At 40.5% G+C, this 20,160-nt stretch overlaps 2 protein-coding genes across 6 annotated transcripts in view; both read left to right on the forward strand.

Annotated features, from left to right (window-relative positions):
• Positions 1 to 14,129, forward strand: part of LOC140348540 (genetic suppressor element 1-like) — a 62,030-nt gene extending 47,901 nt beyond the window's left edge. For all 5 annotated transcript variants that reach the window (XM_072434470.1, XM_072434471.1, XM_072434474.1 and 2 more), the window contains exons 4-16: positions 3,613 to 3,761; positions 5,024 to 5,224; positions 7,080 to 7,235; positions 7,897 to 8,171; positions 8,706 to 8,988; positions 9,079 to 9,680; positions 9,793 to 9,905; positions 10,219 to 10,480; positions 11,262 to 11,381; positions 11,458 to 11,808; positions 12,729 to 13,004; positions 13,717 to 13,820; positions 13,948 to 14,129. In XM_072434470.1, coding sequence (XP_072290571.1) covers positions 3,613 to 3,761; positions 5,024 to 5,224; positions 7,080 to 7,235; positions 7,897 to 8,171; positions 8,706 to 8,988; positions 9,079 to 9,680; positions 9,793 to 9,905; positions 10,219 to 10,480; positions 11,262 to 11,381; positions 11,458 to 11,808; positions 12,729 to 13,004; positions 13,717 to 13,820; positions 13,948 to 14,085 — 3,030 coding nt within the window. In that variant the 3' untranslated portion in view covers positions 14,086 to 14,129. The remainder of the gene's footprint in view (positions 1 to 3,612; positions 3,762 to 5,023; positions 5,225 to 7,079; positions 7,236 to 7,896; positions 8,172 to 8,705; positions 8,989 to 9,078; positions 9,681 to 9,792; positions 9,906 to 10,218; positions 10,481 to 11,261; positions 11,382 to 11,457; positions 11,809 to 12,728; positions 13,005 to 13,716; positions 13,821 to 13,947) is intronic.
• Positions 14,130 to 16,179: 2,050 nt separating this feature from the next.
• Positions 16,180 to 20,015, forward strand: psmd7 (proteasome 26S subunit, non-ATPase 7). Its single transcript, XM_072434979.1, has 8 exons — positions 16,180 to 16,339; positions 16,654 to 16,745; positions 17,184 to 17,276; positions 17,481 to 17,578; positions 17,674 to 17,754; positions 17,826 to 17,917; positions 18,624 to 18,822; positions 19,440 to 20,015. The coding sequence occupies exons 1-8, from the start codon at positions 16,266 to 16,268 to the stop codon at positions 19,671 to 19,673; spliced, it is 963 nt and encodes a 320-aa protein (XP_072291080.1). The 5' UTR covers positions 16,180 to 16,265; the 3' UTR covers positions 19,674 to 20,015.
• The last annotated feature ends 145 nt before the right edge of the window (positions 20,016 to 20,160 follow it).

The following is a 20,160-nucleotide window of genomic DNA, read 5'->3' on the forward strand; positions in this document are numbered from 1 at the left end:
GCCTGGGGGCGCCCATTCAGACCTTTCAACAGGGACAAGCGGAAGGGGGTGGCAGGGAACTTGGAGAATAGGGTTTTAGGGAGCGAGCCAAGGAGGTAAGGACGGATAAGTAAGGAGCAGTAAATATGCAGTCGGTTTGCAGGAATTTTAGGTGATGTATTATAAGTTTAGTGGGTGATAAACTGGTTTTCGAGTAGAGACATCAGCACTGCGATGAACCCACTCCCACAACCCATCATTTCATAGCTTCAAATCACAGCTTAAAACTCACATTTTTTATTATACTGTTGTTTTATGTCATGTTAAGCATCTTTGATTGTCCAAAAATCACTAAATAACTTTGATTCATTGTTAATAATAATAACAAAATATCTCTGTAGAGGCTGAGGTGGCTGATGATTCCACTGCTGAAGGTATTTAGTGTTGTCACGATACTAATATATTTCAAACTTGTTTTCGAAACTCAGGAAAATGCTTAACACTGATATTGATACCTCAGGGATAACAAAAAATACAACTTTTTAATACAACAAAATGTAATTTTCAACAACATTTTTTGTTTTGTTTTTAAAGGTGCTGACTTTAAAAAACTGAACTAGTTCATTTTAAACAGTGTGTGAACATTACCCACTCACTTACAACATTAATTCTGATCATCCTAATTATTCACTGCCATGAGTTCATAAGCACAATTCACAACTTTCAGAGCCCAGAGCAGAGTTCACCATCGTGGAAAAGCTATCAAACATGCATCAGCATGCTAACAGTGCACTTCCTGCTTTTTGTAGAATAACACACTATGATTAGATACTGATACTGACTGAAGAGCTGCTCACACAATATACTTTATTGTATATATACAGCCTCTTTAATACTACCATGGGCTTTTACTAGTTACGTTATACATCAAGACTCTTAAACATTTTTGTTTTTTAATTCTTTAAAATTTTGGAATTGTAAAACTTTGCCCTATTTTTTTATACCTGCTCAAATGAGTATTTACATTCTAAAATAGTTATGCTAATGGTTGATTAATCTGACAAGCCAAGTTTAAGGTTGGGCAATTGACAATCGACAAAAAAAAAAAAAAACAGTTGTCCCCTGCATTTTGTCCAGAAGAAGGCGGAGACGCTTTGTGCTTATGGCCGCATCTGTCAAGACAATTGTGAGTCTGCGGGGTCAAAGGTCAGGACGTGTGACGGCTGCTCCCCGGGCGGTCTTTGTATTGCATCCCTCCCTCCCTCGCTCCTTCCCTCTGAAGTATCTCTCGCCAGGACATTCTGCGTCAGATTGGGCTTAGACAGAGTGCGACGGTTCATCTCTGGTTTGAATCTGCTTTTCATGAGTGAGACATTCAAATCGGCACCAGCATATTCAAATAACACAGATTTTACTGTGTTGTCCCAAGTGGAAGCTGGCACCTGAAATGTTGGCAGGGGAGCGGATTTGTTTGTGGTTTCCCTGTGGTAGCTTGGCCCTGTATTTACACTATGTTTCTTTAGAGACATAATTTGAAACATTAGACTAAAAGCGTGTTTTTCATGCAATTAGTGCACTTTAACTGTGTCTTAAGTGGATAAGAAACAATGGACAGTTTTTTTTAAACACGAACCCCAAAACCAGGCTCTAAATGTGGGGCAATTAAACAAGCTATGACAATCACAATACACTATCTGGAGGTATCAGACAAACTAGAGAGAGGATTTTGTTATTCTAGAATTGATTAAAATAATATTCTCAACATAATTTGGATAGAATACATGCATACAATACATCATAAAACATTACATACATTATGTTGTTTCATTCAGCTACATTTGAGCAGTGCTTGTTTAGTCTGTCTCTTTCCCTTTGTTGTTATCAGATCCAGAAGTGCTGCTTTGTGTTTTAAAGGTAACTAAATCAGATTCATCCTGATCATTCCATTGCTCCCTCTGCTGGCATTTTGTGTACCACAGATAATGCACATGCACAAGTTTAAGTGCTAATCCAGCCCAAACGTGCACTGTGGAAATGTGTAGACTTGTATTTGTGAACAGTATTTTGTGCATTTTGCGAGGTAAGAATGTTTATGATGTTGGCGAATCCTGATATAGAATCTTGTGGACTGATGCAGGAGTTTGTGGTTGTGGAAGTGTAGAAGTGTGCATGAGCCAGAGAGTGGCACTTGTGGATTGTTCTTCATTTTAAACGCAATTAGACTGTTTAATACAGTGAGTACCTCTTTACACTTGCAGCAGTTTGGATGAAATCATGTTTTCTTTTTTCGGTTGGTACAAAAACAGATTTGATAAAGTCTATCATCTATCTAATGTTATTGTCTAATTTATTCCTGTAATTCAGGAATTTTAGATGGAAACTAATCTAGTGTCTCTGTACATTGTTCCTTCAAACAAAGACTTGAACTAGCTGAATTTGAAATAAAAGTTAGTTCTGTGTATGCACACTTTTGTCCCCAAAGCTTTCACAGTACGTCAGGAGTTTTAGATAAGCAATCACAGATCAAATGTGACTTCATGGTGACTGAGCCTCTGAGTGGAGAAAGAGAGGGAGAGTGAGAGGGCTGCTCCGGAGGAAGAAGAAAGCATTTGGCTTGATATTAGGATAATCTTTCCTCTTTGATGTTGACCTGTTATGACATATCAAGCCCACTTTTCCACTCGGCTGAGCCCCCGGGTACAGCCCTCGGGCTCGCTCTGCTCCTTCATTCTGCTCCTCTCACTCCCGCTTCGCCTTTTCTCTTAACCTATCTATCTCGCTCACATCCAACCGCAAAGTGATGGCCGTTTATGTAGTTGAGTTGAAGCGTTACACAGGCCGGGACCCCATGTCAGAGCCAACGTCACATTCTGTCACTGAGATATCTGACCTGGCTTGCCGTGTTTTAGTAATGTCAACGATTTGCATTGGACATTCAAGTTTGCGTCAAGAGAATTTGCATGTTTTTCCTACATATGCAAAGCAGTGATTGTCTATCCTGACTGTTAACTTTATTATTATTGTTGTTTTTTTTGTTTCTTTCTCTGCATTAAAAAATGTAAGACTCCTTTTCTTTGTTAAGTTAATTGCTCAGGTTACTTTTACTTAAAGGAGACATATTATACTAAATCAACTTAAATGAGCTTTTAACCTTGTTACGACGGTGTTTCCTCATCATTTCTTTACTCAAAGTTGTATTTTGATTGATTCTGCATTTTTGAGTTAATCCTGTATTGTCCTGCAACTGAGGCTCGAGTGCTCAGAAAATCCTTGTTTTCACCTTCCCCCCATCCCCGCCCAAATTTCCTGTACTTAGCTGCAATTATTGGAAAAATGAAGACTCCGACTGATGCATGTAAGGTTCTGAAATGTCACGTAGCCAAAAATAAAAGATGTAAATGACAATCTGCTGCTTGTTACAGTGAAATGTCACAAAGAGGCGGGGCTTATTAGTTCTGCAGTTTTGAACAGGAATTCAATTAACCTGTTTCTATTACCTATTAACAATGCTGCGGTTTACAATTTTCAAAATGTAAGAATATGTTTGCGTGTGTGTTATAGTTCATACTTGAAAAAAGCATACCATGTCTCCTTTAACATTGCATTTTTCTCTTGCACGATGTTCCTCGTCAGGCTGAGGCGAACATCCGTGAACGTCTGGAAAACAACCCGCACCCACAAGACAAGAGGACTCCCCCTATCTCGTCACCCCGCCCTCACATCACTCACCCATTTGGACTGCAAGCCAACGTCATGCAGGATCCCAGAATACAGAGCCTCAGGTAACTACGCAGAAGCAACGCCGTGCGGAAATGTCTGCTCAAAGCACATTCTTGCTCATAGAGTTGAGTTATTGTCAGCGGTGGGAGATATTGACAAAAATGACACCATCATGGCAGTCCATCAAAAATGTACTAACACGTGCCTGTAAATGTCTTGATTGAGGTTCAATTATCAGTAAATGGACTGTAAAACTACCCACACAATGCAGAAATATAATTCTTTATTCTTGTTTGGAAGAAATGTCTTTTATTTTAATGCTAGCAGGCATTTTTTGCAGTAAAAAAACCTTATCATACAATAACTGAATATTGCAATTTTGCATATCTCTAAAACAACAATTGTGATATTATTATTAAGTCACAATACTATAATTTCAAACTCAATTTTGACTCAATTGACTCAAAACTCAATACTAAGGAACATGCTCAAGTCTCAATACACAAATAATTGCACTTTCATTATTAAACCATGTGGTCTTATGCTAGTTCTGAGACTCGAGATCATGCTGAAAATCTTCAGGACAGAGCTACTTGTCCAAGTATCCATGCATCGATACTTGCTCAAATGAGTATCTATTTTCAACTCTAGTTCTGGTTTTTTTCTGTATGTAATTTTCATTACATTTGACAAACCTAATTACGGTAGTATTTGCTTCACTGCACTTCTGGTTGGATGCTAAACTGCTTGTCATTGTACTGTACTTGGACAAGTTTGATCTAATCTAATAGAATTTGTAGGTATAACATTTTCTTTGGATTATACACGAGAACACAAGAATATTAATCACACATTTTAAGAAAATAATCAAACAGTTGATCAAATATTATTATAAATAAATATTAATATATTTAAATATTAATATTAAATAAAGGTAAATCCTAAAAACCCACGTAATCAGACCATTCTTTGTGAGAAGATTAGAAGTTGCACAGCTTCGGTACATTATACGGCCTACAGACCTCCCTTGTTTTGAAATCATTGAAATAAGACTTCTACAGTACATTGTTTTGATCCCATGTAAAACCTGAGTCAGCAAGAAGGAATTTGGCAATGAATCATGTGGTGATTTTTTAATGAACATTTTAATATCAACTATACCTAAATTGAATTAATCTTTACTAATATTATTAACTTCAAAAGGGTCATGGAAAATACATCTGCAAACTTGATCCAATGACACTAACATTTGATTCATTCCTATTTTTGCACAATATGTCCCACAAAAACTTGCATTTATGCCTATTTGTTGTGTCACCTACAGTTTACCCGGGCAGATGCACCCCGGGGTCCCTCCTGGTGCAGTCCCCGAGGAGTACCTGAGAGCGCTCCGTCCCTACGCCACGTCAGAGGACCTCCGCATGGCCTCTCTGCCCATGGGCCTGGACCCGGCTGCTGCTCATGCTGCTGCTGCTGCTGCCTACTACCACCCAGCCTACCTCCACCACCCGCTGTCCCTGCAAAGGTAACTGCACCTACCCTCACTCGGATCCTTATGTTGGGACTCATTTTGTGGCACATAGAATAATCAATCTACTTAAAGGCACAGTATGTCACTTTCTTCCATACTAAGGAATAGGCTTGATACTTTTGATACCACAGAGGTAATAAAAACATGCTTGTTTTGGAAAATAGACTAATTTAGCTTGTTTAGTAAGATACCATGTACTCTTATAGTTCTGATTACGTTTGAGATCATTCTAAAACTCTTCAGGAAATGTCACATCTATTTTAGTATCGATACTCGCTCAAATATAGTTTAGATTCTAGTTTTAGTATTGACTAGTATCTCATTCTTTATACTTTTGACAACCTAAAACAACTTTAGGGAGTGATTGATGGATCTGTTAGGGAAAATGTGAAATGAGAGGAGAAGATAGACACTAAAAAAGATAAAACAAAGGGTGAGAATGTACAATATATTATTTCTGAAACTATAAAATATAATAATCAAGACCACTTTATGTCACTCATATTTTAAACCTTACGCCGTAAAAATCCAACTAAACTGTTTTCCAAAAGAAAGTATCCCCTGTAAAACATTAGCAACAATAAATAAATACTACAAATAAACATAATATGTAATGTGTAAAAAGTGTGTTATTATTTAAAATGAGCAACCCTTTACAGTTTAAATGTATTACATAAAAGCATGTATGATTCATCCATGTATTTCTTTATATAATAGTGACAATGCACATAAATGAACATCTGTATTAAACAAATTCAACTACGCTGTATTATATATATAATATTATACTTACAAAGCTAATTTACATCTGCGGTCCAGTGGCCATTAGTAACTAAACAAATACTAAACAAACAAACAAACAAACAGGAGAGAAGTACAACACAAGGCAATGGTAAAAAGTAGGTTCTGGCTAGTGATCACATGCTTTTGCACTGGATGTGGGGTTGAGGAGACGGTTGTGACAGGTCGCTGAATCTGAAGGAGGGGAGAGAGAGTGTCTTTAAAACTACAGTACCCAGCTCCTTTCAGTTTCGTTCAGTTTTTCCCAAGTTTTTTGTAAAAGCAAAACCTTGCTTCAAAAATCAAAGGTCTACATGCAACTGATAAGAACACATTTTATAACTTGCAATCTTGTAAGAAAGAGCCATTATGATGCTTTAGGATGGTCCACACTTCTCCATTTCTCCATTTTAAAAAGCTGTTCTAAAGATGTGAATACTGGTGATGTGAGTTAGGAACTACCGGTAGTTGAATACATTTAAATACCTACTTCTGCACTTCACTGTTTGAAAATCAGGAACTCACATATTATACTTTTTATCAGCTACTTGGTATTAAACTATAACATGAGTTTACATTTTGTTAATTTTAAACCCCAGTATTGATCTAAAAAGGCTGAATAATAAAAAACTGTTAATTGACTTCCTGTTTAAAACTGCAGAACTGATAAGCCCCGCCTCTTTGTAGTGTAATTTCACCGTAACAAGCAGCAGATTGTCATTTACATGTTTTAATTCTTAAAAAGTAACTAAGTGACATTTTAGAACCTACATGTATCACTCAGACTCTTTATTTTTCTAATAATTACAAAGATGTGGGCGGAGAGCGGTGGCAGTTAAACATTGTCTTAGCACTCAAGTCTCTGCATAAATCAATCAAAATACATATTGAGTGAATTATTGATGAGGAAACACCATTATAACAAGGTAAAAAGCTCATTCAAATTTTTGCATAATGTGCCCAATTTAATAAATGACTTGATGTGTTTGGGAAAGAATAATAATACACATGAATTATTTTAGCTTACTTCAAGTTAAGTCCTAAACAATATTATTTCCCCCCAACACAGAATGGAGGAGTCTCTGTGTCTCTCTGTTCTACGCTCGCCATTCTACTCTGTGCCTGGAGGGGGCGCCTTCCCCTCCCTGCACCCATCTGCCATGCACATGCACCTGCCTGGGAGCCGCTACTCTGCTGAACTCAACCACACAGCGCTGGCGGAGAGGTAACGTTCACACAAGCGCATATTAAAGCGTATACATACATCTTCTAATTCTTCTTCCTGTTCAGCCATTACACGTTACATTTTCCCCCCATTCGTCATCGTTCTCTCCTCCTCCCCCCTGACTCTGGGCCTGGGCAGTCTTTTCTCCGCAGGGTAGGCACAGGTTGCTGAGTGTGGGTATTTTTAGCGCACTCCCCATAGCGCCTCCTATACACTCCGTCACTGCACATTGTCCTTCACACACACTTGCATATATAAGCCCTTTGTACTAGTGTACGTCAGGAAGCCTCATTGTCAGCACGTCTTCCACTTGTGTCACTATGTACATTGTTTCCTTATGGCGGAGAAGCTAGAGAGGGATGATCAGGGTGGTACTTATCGCCCAGGCCCATGATGCATATATCTGCTTTGTTTGACTGTGTGAATGTGAGTGTGAGTACAGTATGTGTGTGCGGTTCTCCCGTGGCTACCTATTAAGTGTTCATCTGCTCGTACTCAGTCATGCTGCGGACGGTTTATTGTGCCCGTCGCAAGTGCATATTTGTGTGTACATTTTGGCCAGCAGTGTTTGCGTGAAGTTCACCAGTGTGTGGCTAATATCTGGCCCGTGTTGGGTGTTGCATCTCTCACCTCTTCCCCCGTGTGTCAACCTCCCCCACAGGCTACAGATGGAGAGCGAGCTGCGCCAGCGAGAGCACGAGCGCGAACGAGAGAAAGAGAGGGAGCGGGCGGCCAAGGGAGCGGAGAGAGAGCGAGAGCGGGAGAGAGAGAGAGAGAGGGAGGACGAGGCGGACAGACAGAAGGAGCGGCACCGGGACAGACAGCAGCAGATGGTCAGAGGAGCCGAGAGCCACTACCTGGCGGAGATGCAGGCTCGCAGGGCACCGCCGGAGGACAGGTCGCGGCCAGGGGAGAGGCTGACCCCAAACAGACCGGGTACCTCCACACAAGCACATGACACGCACTTGTGTTTTCACCAATGTGCAGACAAAGAGCAGGCCATATTCTGATTTACTCACCAACTGAACTGAGCGGTGTGAGTGTGTTACATGTGCAGTGAGAGCAGGGTCCACGCTGATCAGAGGAGGGGAACAGAGACCTAATTACTGCCCTAAGACTGGTGTATAAGTACCTTTGTCCACAGCTCACAGCCCAGGCCAATGGGGATTATATTAGCCCTGTCTTCTACTGATCTTTGATTAGGTCACTGACCACCTGCTGTGAAAAGCAGAGGAAAAAAGAGCATTACTATTTAATTTATGAGAAAGTGACCATTTCCCTAATTGGTCTCACTACATGTAACTGAATCAGTGGCCCTCCACCCTTTTCACATTGTCTAGAAGCTCATGAATATATCATGAAAGAACAGCCTAAAGGACAATTATGGGTTTAACTTTTGTCTTTATTTATAGAAATGACAAACTTTATTTAAAATTGTCTATTAATAAATCTGTTGTTTTTGTTTTGTAGATAAGGCCAAGGAGTCTGAACACTTAGGTTTCACTGCGCCAAAACCTCTGCTGCTGCAGTCCAGCCTGCACTCCTCCAGGGGGTCTGTCCCACACTCTGTGCCCAGCTTGGTGCCCTCGCACATGGGCAAGCATCATAGCGCTCTGGCAGCTGCCATGATGACTCAGAGGATGAATGAGGAAGTGTGGTTAACACGACAAAGAGGGCAGGACAGAGAGCGTCCTCTGGAGCTGGACCTGCGCTCGCCTGGGAAAGGTCCTGAGCCTTGGAGAGAAAATCCAAGGTAGGAACAGTTTAGTTTTTGTCCTTGGTACTGCTCTAACACCACAATAAAATCATATTTGTTTTTCTTTGTAAAACTCTTCCAATTCAGGCCCAACACTGTTCATCTTAACTCACACAGTAAGGACACCGCACCCTCCCTGGGCGCACCACCTCCGCTTATCTCTCCTAAAGGTCCCCCTAATCCCTCTGTCCCTCCGACCACACTGTGGAACCCGGCCTCCTTTGTGGACAGCCCTCCAGCTCGAAAGCTGACCTCCACCACCCCTCCCAGCCGCCCCCCTCCTGGACTGACCCGCACAGAGAGAGCTCCCCTGTGCTGGGGGGAGAGGACAGAGGACAGCAGCAGGAGGAGAGCAGAGGGCTTAGAGAGGGTCCCTTCTATGAGGGGGACCAGCTTACATGAAGCAGGCTCCTGGGGCAAAACTGAGCAGGACAGAACGATTCAGAGTCTTTACCAACGGCACCACATCAATAACCTCCAGCAGAGGGCATGTGCCCCTCTGTCTGCTCCCCTGAGCAGCGCTGATCTGGGGGCACGGGAATGTAGAAGCTCCCCCTCTCCGGTCAGAGAGAGACACAGCCGTGTGCCTGACAGCCTCCTGGTGTATGACGAGGTCCTGCAGCAGCACAGGAGGCTGCTCAGCAAACTGGACCTGGAGGAGAGGAGGAGGAAGGAAGCACGGGAGGGAGGTGAGCAGCTTTTAAACTAATATGTTTAGAAATAAATATGTACATTTATTGAATTCATTTAACATTTAATTAAGTTTTCTTAACATCAGTTACGTTGTTTCTGTGTGATCAGGTTATTACTATGACATGGACGAGTCATATGATGAAAGCGACGAGGACGAGGTGAAAGCACATTTGAGACGAGTGATAGAACAACCTGCACTCAAACTGGACACATCCTCAGAGGTACAGCCTAACACCTGCCACACCTGCCACACCTCCGTCACCTGCCACACCTCCGTCACCTGCCACACCTCCGACACCTGCCACACCTCCGTCACCTGCCACACCTCCGTCACTTGCCACAACTCTGACACCAACCACACCTTGGACAACTGCCACACCTCGGACAACTGCCACACCTCAGACACCTGCCACACCTCCGATCACTGCCACACCTCCGATCACTGCCACACAGCCGACACCCGCCACACCTGCCACACCTGTTTGACCCCTTCACCAAACTGTTATTATTAAACATAATTTCTTTGTCTTATAGAAAGTGGAGTTTTTGAGCACGTGTGGTCTTACTACACGTTCAAATCGCAATAAGATCCTGGCACAGAAGAGGAGGAAGAGGCAAAGGATGCTGAGGGAGCGTAGCCCTTCTCCACCTGTCCCTCAAGTCAAAAAGAAAGCCTGCCCAGCTCTTAGCACGCCGTACACAGCCGATCAGATGAACAGGACGCCTGAACTGGGGGAGAAAAAAGACTTCCTCAGCATGTTTCGCCTCAGCCATGTGAGCCCCGCACAAAGGAGAGGTAAGTCTGACTCTGCTTACATCCATGTGTGATTCTCTTACATGCACAGATGCTATGGTTAGTCCTGGTGGGAACTGTTTATTTACTGTGAAAAGGGCACAACAAGAATAGATAACCTAAAAACGTGGACATTTCCAATTGGGCATCTTTTGTTTTTGTGGATTTGAGGGTGTAAAATTGTAGAAGTGGGCCAAAGCCAGTATTTCTTTACCTATTATATTGCATTTTCAGAATCAATATTGAATAGAATTAAACCTGTTCATATTGACTAGTCACAAAGTCTCTTATCTCACTAGATTCATCCAGCCACATACAATATCTGCAGATTGACAATAATTTTGCATAAAAGTTAAAGCAAGGAATGACTTCTGTACATTGTAATTTCTATTCAGCTTGAGTGTGCACCATATGAAATAAAAAATGAACAAAAGATACCGAAACATTATATGCTGCCTAGTTAAATCATATTATTTTGTATTTGATTAATCCCAGGACAAAAAACTCAATTCAACCTTCATAACTGTAGTCTTCAATCAAAATGGGCAATATAAAGAAGATGTAGATAATATTGTGAATACAATACAATAAAAAATATGTTTTAATACATTTCTGTTGATTGACATAATATCATCTGAATGTTGTTGTCGGGATATAAAAAATTAATGCTTTTAGTTTTTGTCAATATCGCCCAGCTCTAGCAGAAATTATATGCAAACACAACGTTACATTTTTGTTGGTGAAACTGTTATTCCTGATATTAAAAGATACATGTCCTCCACAGAAAAAAGGAAGACTGAAGAGTTGCTAAAGGCTATTAAGAAGAAGACTGTCACATTGGACACTATCAGATACAACCCTATACCTCCATGTAGCTCTCCATCTCCTCCTCCGACCTTAAACGGTAAGACAAACTGCAGCTACAGAATGACAAACTATAGACTTTCATCTGACTAACTATTGCTTTCATTCTTCCATAGGCGACTCCAAATCTATTTCTCTTCCAAACGGACATACTTACCCAGACTCTCCCAGCCCCTCCCCTCCCTTTCTGCACAAACCTAAGAATCCACTCTGTAATGATGCACTTAAGTCCTCGCTGGATCCCCAAGGGGCACGCATTCCTACCACGGCCCCCCACCACGAAAAGATTGAATTTATGGAGCCAAACAGGAAGCCCCATAACCTCCAAAATGGTATGGCTGCTTCTCCCCTGAAAAAGGCACCCAGCTGTGGGCAGAATGGGCGCAATCGGCCCTGGGAAAAGTTCACGCCGGAGGTTTTTGCTCAGCACTTCCACCAGGCTGTTCTTCAGTCCACACATAGTAAGGGTGAGTAAGCGGAGTTATACATTATAGGCTAGTGCTGCCATCTAGTGGAGTTGCCTTCTTTGAAGCGGTGCTTGCCATGTCATATTGCTGGTGATACTTTATAATGCGACATATAAGGAGATGATACCAAATTTTGGAACGTACATAATATATTCATACAATGTGATATATAATTGCATATACTGGCAACCGAGGGGAGGCAGGCAGGGATTGTGGCTAATTGCTGCTGCTAGGCGCGTTTCTGTTTAGCTACGCCTTGTCTGGATGATCGACGAGAGTTGAAGTGTCCAATGAGGGCACAGAAAAAAACGCCCAGCAGTCTCATGCAGACCAATAAGGTTAAACAGGAAACTGCAACGTCGATCGACACTGATCGGATCTGCGCAGGTCTTACTTATCACGAACGCGCCTATTGACGAGGCACTGCAGAGGTCAACCAGAATTGATGGCTTTAAATTAAAAAGCCTGAACCAAGTAAGTAAAGATATTATAAAAGCAGCCACAATTATATTCTCTTTTATATCATAATGAAAAGGTTGGGCCACATCCCCCCTGCCCCCAAGCCTGGTACTGACTGGTTGCTGCAGCTGTTATGTTTTTCACTACTGAGCAGTGTTTAAAATATTCTATTTATTTATTTAAAACTGATAAATAATTAAAAGAAGGCCCCACAAAGAAGCTCAAAGAATGCTCAAACCATGTCCTTTAGATTGAAAATGACTTCTGGATGGCTGGATTTTGAAACTGTTTGATTACTACAATAGTGTCTAAATGACTATCTTTGAAACCTACTACTACAACTACTTCTACTACAATATGTACATTTATAATATGTACATTTAATATCCTGCCGTAGGTTGGTAGTGATCGTCATTTTAACATTGGTTGTGATAATAAAACGTGTTGTTGTTATGTTTCAGACGGGCTCTTGAACACAGACCCCTCTCTGCCTCACAAAGCCTCCGCACTGAAAGGGCCCCAGCCAAACCGGAGCTCTCAGCACATCAATGGCCATCACGTCGCTCATCACGGGTCCAGTCGAGACGCCCCATCAGCATACGAGCCCCTGTCTGATGACGAGGGCCAGTCCGGGCAAGACGAAGATGACAGAGAGGAGGAGGAGGACACAGAAGTAGCCCCAAGAAAGTGGCAGGGCATCGAAGCCATTTTTGAAGCCTATCACCAGTATGCAGAAGGTATGTGGGACTGTTATTATCCTGCTATATTTTCTCATTTACATCATCTGTGAATGGCATTTTAGTTGACCCCATCACATTAGAACATAGAACATTCATATGCCTATAGAATACTTTCATCAATATCATGTTTCATTTTATTTAACAAAAAATGAATTACAGTTAAAGGTATATTTGATGTATTTTTGACCTACGCCAAAATCTCTCTGTATGTCTTTAAACTAACCTTAATTTATGTTACTTAAAGGCTTATAGGAAGATTTTGGCTAGAATTTTGTTAGTCTGGTGCATGTGCTCTTTTCAAACATTGTTTCTCTCAGACAGAATCAGGACTGGTCCTCAGAAAGCATAAAATACACCTTTAACTGTTATTACTGTACTATATTTCAATTGTTTTTTATCGACAGAATATTCAATGGCTGTTGTGGAATTGTGTTTTCTTAGCTAGGACAATCATTTGGCATAATCATTTGTATTTTACTGGTCTTATTAAGGCTGATCTACCTGATTTTCAAACTGCAAAAAGAGGTAGTATTTGCATTTAAATCTATTAACAAGATTTATTTCTTCTCATTAAGAAGAACAAAGTTGGGTGTGAGAAAATTCTAGTATTACAAGATATTTACCTCATTTACCTTGGTTTTTGTAGACGTGTGTTAACCTTCAGCATGCATATTAATAACATCAAATTGAATACATTTTCTCTGTACAGAACACAGCATAGAGAGACAAGTCCTTCATAGCCAGTGTAAGAAGCTCGAGGCACAAAACCACCACCTTGCTCGGACGGCGGAGCAGCTCACTCACACTATGGGGGTGAGTTAAAGCCATGACGCGCTTTATCTTTCACTATCAAACACTGTATTGGTGCATCTATGTATTTTTAGCCCTTTTGACGACAGCAATCTCATTTTGTCCTTTCGCTCTCACCCCCCCTTCGTAGGAATTGAGGAGTCATAGGCAGAGAGTGCGGGAGGAGAACGAGAGACTGCAGGCCCAGCTGGAACACTTCAGGAGGTGTCTAACTCTGCCGAACATCCAGTGGGGCAGGGGCCAAGTCAACGGGCACACGCCAAGGTGACCCCCTGGCACAGACCTTTTTAGCGGATACGGCACAGGAGCAGCTGCAGGGACAAGGCGCACGGTCCAAGCCACGTTCTCTACTTGAAGATTTTCCAGGAAAAAAAAGCGCTTGTCAGGCTGTGCAGACGATTATCTGACGTAGCTGTTGAAGAAGGAAGAGCTGTGACCATAAATGGACAATGCTTTCTGTCTAGGTTGTAGCAAGACTGTGACAGCATTGCTATTTGTCCTCCTCACGATGGCTTTAAGATCGTCTCGCGTTGAAAGTTTAATTCCTAGATTCACACTAAAGGAGACTTGTTATGCCAAATCAACTTTCTGAGCACCTCAAAACCTCAAGTAGTTCCAAGCAATTATTGTTAATGTAAAAAAAAAAAACACATCTTTTCTGAACTCAACCTGATCTCTTGAGCTTGTTGACTTGACGGTAGCCTGCAAATTTAAATAATCAAAATCCCTCACTTCCCAGTTGCACCACCAGAGAGCGTAAGCAGCAAAGTGAAAGAAATAAGCACATGGTTTTTATGTACAAGTTATAAAATGTGTCCCGACGTAATTTAAAAAGCATAACATGTCCCCTTTTAATCCATAAATATCTACAAATAGCCTCTTTGGACCGCGGAGGAGGCATTTGAGTGAAGGAATCAAAGCACACCTCAGGCCTTAAAACTTGACAGGATGCACTTGAAATATATTTTGTTTTCTATGTTTGAAGAAATACTTGACTGTTGTCTGTGTGTGGTACCTTGCCGTGTGTAAATTAATGTGTACAATAAGCTGTTTGAGTTGCGATAAAGGTTTTGTAGAGAATTACAGCTAAACAATATAATCAACAACGGTAAATTGTTATTGTGACATTTTTTAAAGGTCTATGTAATTTTCCATTGGTCAGTTGTGATAGATGAAGGATTTGGGGTGTTTTGTTTTACAAGCATTTAACGTGGGAAGCCATATATATTATTTTGATTGCTGCTGGTCAGAATAACATCGAAACAGTGGACTGGGATTGTAGAGAATTCTAAGAAAATTAAGATTTTTTTTCCCTGAGCTGTTTTAAACATGCCTTTAGCCATTCTTACTTATACAATGAGTAGAGCTCCTTTGAAGAGGACCTGGATTATCTCAGGGGGCAATCTGGGTCATTAAAAAATGTTTATGTTAAATTATTGATTGCAGTGGATAAAGGCATTTTAACAATTTCTATTTGGATCACAATAAAGTTTGCTCACTCCTTCAGCGGTCTTTTGATGTTTAGTTTCAAAATAAGACTTAACATCAAGCACAGATATCCTAGACGTGACCTTCCCACAGGCCTGTTTGCAACTACGGACATGCTGCAGCTTCTGTTTCAATCAGTTGCATTATGTTTTCTTGAGATATATACATGTAATTAATTATTTATTAACATAATGTTGTACATTCTGATTTACATTAAAACATTTGTTAAAAAAGGACTTTTTACTGATTTGTTTGCAACGCATTAAAATTGTGAAATCAAGTCTTCTATTCCTCTATTTTTATTTGTGTTTAAGAACGGTCAATGTTTTTTTTTTATGTTATACAAAGGAAAAACAGAATTCAAAATACAATACAAATATGACACATGGGACCTTCTGAAACACTACCAAGAGATCATTTTCTGCAAAACATGAACATGGATGGATTTTTATGTGATCTCATATAAAACATATGGTATATATCTTATTTCTAATTCTTCCTCATTGCACTTAAGTTATTCTATTATTTAGATGGTATCATAGCAAGTAAATAGTACTGTTCACATGTCTTGACATGTGAACAGTGTGTCATGTCATGACTTTAAAGTTGTATAATAAAGTATGGGAGGCCTCCCATAGTAAAGTATAGCAAGTCTACAGCATTTATTTTTAGTATCCCACAAGTAAAAGTTGCTAGCAAAACTTTAATTTACTACAGTACAGTGTATATATAGGCTATACAATTAGGTTACCATTCTATTTGCAATAACGTAGCAGCTGATATTTGTGCTAAATGGACACGATTGCATATATTTTCGTTACATACCAGTATTTTTGTTCCGCTCCGGGCGCGTCTTGCTGTTGCTCTAGGAAACGGAAGTGACGCCGTTACCTAGCGGAAGTGTAGTTTTGTCCGTCATTGTGCAGCGGTATCTCGGTGCTGTTTATCATTATTTAGAAAATGCCGGATTTAGCGGTGGAAAATGTGGTTGTCCATCCCCTGGTACTGCTCAGCGTAGTGGACCATTTTAACAGGTCAGTATATGTGTTATTTAAGGAGTTAATTGACTTAAAAATGCGCTTTTAGTTGAACTTCTGATCACAGACTGCTACAGTTAGCAGTGCTGAGTCAGAGCTCCATTGACAGTGAATGGAAACACGGTTTAGCATCGGCTAGTTAGCTCTGTGGATGCAGTGTTTTGTTTGACTACTAGACTTGAATAAAATAACTACGTAGAGAACTTCAGGAGTGTCAACACGTCCAAATTACGTGTCTTTCTCTTTGATAGATTTGCTCACTTTGCTGTTGAATATGAACATTTTTTTAAAATCTGTTTGTTTCCCCACAGAATAGGGAAGGTTGGAAACCAGAAGCGAGTGGTCGGTGTCCTTCTTGGTTCATGGCACAAAAAAGTTCTTGATGTTTCAAATAGCTTTGCAGGTAAGTGTCAGTGCTGACTGCAGCTGTGTTCAGCAATAAACAATAGACTCTTAAAATGACTTGATTCTAAATCTAAACACCGCCGCATAATCTGATTCCAATGGAGAAACTTGGGTCGGAATGCCACAAAATATGAAAACCATTCAGATACACGTGAGTGATACCAGAGCCTTGTTTAAAGACATTTACAGTTGTATTTTACATTATTTGTAAATTATTTACCACAAATTATACTTTTTGTGTAACTCAAATCCTAGTATGAGGCTAGAAAATTATACACCGACATTTCCATGGAAATGTAATATTGCTGCTTATGTTTTGTTATAAAGACTGCAATAACTGTCAGTTACTCATGATTTAAATTTTGCTTGCAGTCGCCTCCATTCTGGAATCTGATGGAGTGTCTATAACTGGTAATAAAGTATTCTTTCTTTGCAGTGCCGTTTGACGAGGATGACCGGGACGACTCGGTGTGGTTCTTGGACCATGACTACTTAGAGAATATGTATGGCATGTTTAAGAAAGTAAATGGTAAGTCACAGCCTTACTACTGATACATCCAGAGAAGTGCAGTCTGGCAGCCTACGTTAGGACTATTCATCTGTTGTATTATATAATTGAACTTATCATTGAACATTGAATGATTACAAAACAAAGTGTGTGTTTGTGTGTGTCTGTGTGTGTGTGTGTTCACTCTCTGCCATAATGTGTTTATGTACATTGTATTTTTGACAGCCAGAGAAAGGATAGTTGGATGGTACCACACAGGACCAAAGCTGCATAAAAATGACATCGCCATCAATGAGCTCATCAAACAGTACTGCACTAATTCAGTAGGTTTGACATGTTTTGTTAAGATCCATTTCAACATTTAACTTTAATCCTTAATTAAGCCTTTAATCATCTTGTTGTTTCATTTGTCCCACAGGTATTAGTCATCATAGATGTTAAACCAAAAGACTTGGGTCTGCCTACAGAAGCGTACATCTCAGTGGAGGAAATCCATGATGTATGTTTACTCCCGAGATCTCTCTATTTTCACTTCTAGATGTCATTCTTAATGCATCTGCTTATTTGTAGGATGGCACTCCCACATCCAGGACATTTGAACATGTTACCAGTGAGATTGGAGCTGAGGAAGCAGAGGAAGTCGGAGTGGAGCATTTGCTGAGGTGATAACAGATATTACAAAAATATAAGTTAGTTAGTTTTATTTGAGACTGGGACAGTGCACAATATACATTAACCGTGTCAGGAGAGATGCATTGAACCAGGTTGTAGCTCAAGTGCTAATTTCCACCTGTGGTCCCTGGGCAGGCTGATGTTATTAAGTCCCACTGAGGGGAAGAGCCTGTTGTTTTTATTGGTAGAGGAGAAAACCGGATTACCCGAAGGAAACTAAGGCTGACACAAGGAGAACATGATGCAAACTCCACACAGAAAGGCCCTTCTTGCTGATCCAAAGATCTTCTTGCGGTGAAGCGAGGGCACTAACCACTGTGCTAGCATAACTTACCGTTTTTACACTCCAGAACATCTGCCTCCATTTGCCCCTCATTAGTCATGGTCTCATTAGTCATGGTTAAGAATCTACAAAAATCTCCCTCCCACAAAATGTTTCACTAAAGCATGGAACCATAGCAGATTTAGAACTGTTACAACAACATTATAGCACTGTTACACAGGGTTTGAAGTGAATTCAGCTTTTGCCCATCATCTAGAACATTTGTTGACAAATTGGGGTAGTTGGAGTCATCATTTTCAATACTAGCACTGGTGAATTAAGAAAACGTGCTGGAACCCTATTTAACCATTATCCTTTCCTTTTACATGTGGATAATGTTCTTAATTGTTGAGTGTGTTTTTTTTGTCCTTCAGAGATATTAAAGACACCACAGTGGGCACATTGTCCCAGCGCATCACAAACCAGGTCCACGGTCTGAAAGGACTGAACTCAAAGCTGCTGGACATCCGCTCTTACCTGGAGAGAGTTGTAGCTGGCAAACTCCCAATCAACCACCAGATCATCTACCAGCTGCAGGATGTCTTCAACTTGTTGCCAGACGTTAATTTATTGGTAAGAAACAATAGAGCAGGCCAAAAGGTCATCAAAGCAGCAAATCCCTTGTAAATATCAAGACATTTGTAGCACTGCTGTGCATTTTATTCTGCTCAGCTTTATGATCTTGACTTGACTATTTTATTCAGTCAGGTGTTCAGCCCAAACAATGAATCCATTAAAGATGAGTTGTAAAAATGCAAATATACGTAGCCAAACCATATATATCACATAAGTAAATTTGGCGCCTTCTTAAATATACATATAAACATATGCCAGGCTCCATGAGCTTCTGGCAGCAGCGTTGTAAGTTTGAATCCAGCTCCAACAATTTTCTGCATGTCCTTCCCTCTTTCGTCCCCATCTCACGCTACACTGACCTGTCCAATAAAGTTTACTGGCAAAATAATCCTTAAAAAACATCATTAAACCAGTTTACTTGTCACATCTACATTGTCCACTAGAGGGCCAATTGTTGTAGCAAATTTGATGCATTTTCCTTATGTAAGCGTCCTTGTGTTCACTAAAATTCTAAAAACAAATTATTTCATGGCCAACACAACAGCATTTGCCCACACATTTCTCTTGCTTTAAGAAAATAACAATTCTCTCTATATATATTTTGTATGTTCCAGGAGTTCACAAAAGCCTTCTACCTAAAGACTAACGACCAGATGCTGGTTGTGTACTTGGCGTCGCTGATTCGCTCGGTGGTGGCCTTGCACAACCTCATCAACAACAAGATCGCCAACCGAGATGCCGAGAAGAAGGAAGGCCAGGAGAAGGAGGAGAGCAAGAAGGAAAAGAAGGACGACAAGGAGAAAGAGAAAACGGACGCAACCAAGAAAGACGACAAGAAGAAGAAATAAGTGTTCTTTTTTTAAGGCTCTCAAAGGAAGCCGTCTCCATCTGGATGCTGCTCTACTTTAGCCCACGTCTCATATCCGCATGTGGGCCTAAGGCTAAAAGTAGGACTCTATATGGGGAGCCGTGTCATTTGAGATTAGCCTATGGGTCGTTAACGGCACTCAAAAAGACTCCTAATTTACTTAAAGATGATGTGGGATGCCCCGGTGTTCCTGATTAAAAAGAGCGTTTCTTCTGTTTTCATATTTGCCATGCACCTCGGATAGCTTTTGTAAGATGAGAAATGTTTTTGTTTCTGTAATATTAAAAAAAAATGGGATATTAAAGTCTGTCCTTTTCAATAATGCCTGCGACTTAGTTTTTTCTGAGTTTGTTGACTCGAAGAATTGTAGTCTAGTAAAAATACAATTACTTCAAAATATTACTCTTCTAGAAGTACAAAGTAGAATAGTGTTGGGGGAAAGGTGTACTAGTCAAGTAAGAATGACA

The sequence above is a fragment of the Eucyclogobius newberryi genome, unplaced genomic scaffold (genome assembly GCF_026437365.1).
Source record: "Eucyclogobius newberryi isolate DKJ021-1_F unplaced genomic scaffold, fEucNew1.0.hap1 SCAF_7, whole genome shotgun sequence".
Taxonomy (NCBI): domain Eukaryota; kingdom Metazoa; phylum Chordata; class Actinopteri; order Gobiiformes; family Gobiidae; genus Eucyclogobius; species Eucyclogobius newberryi.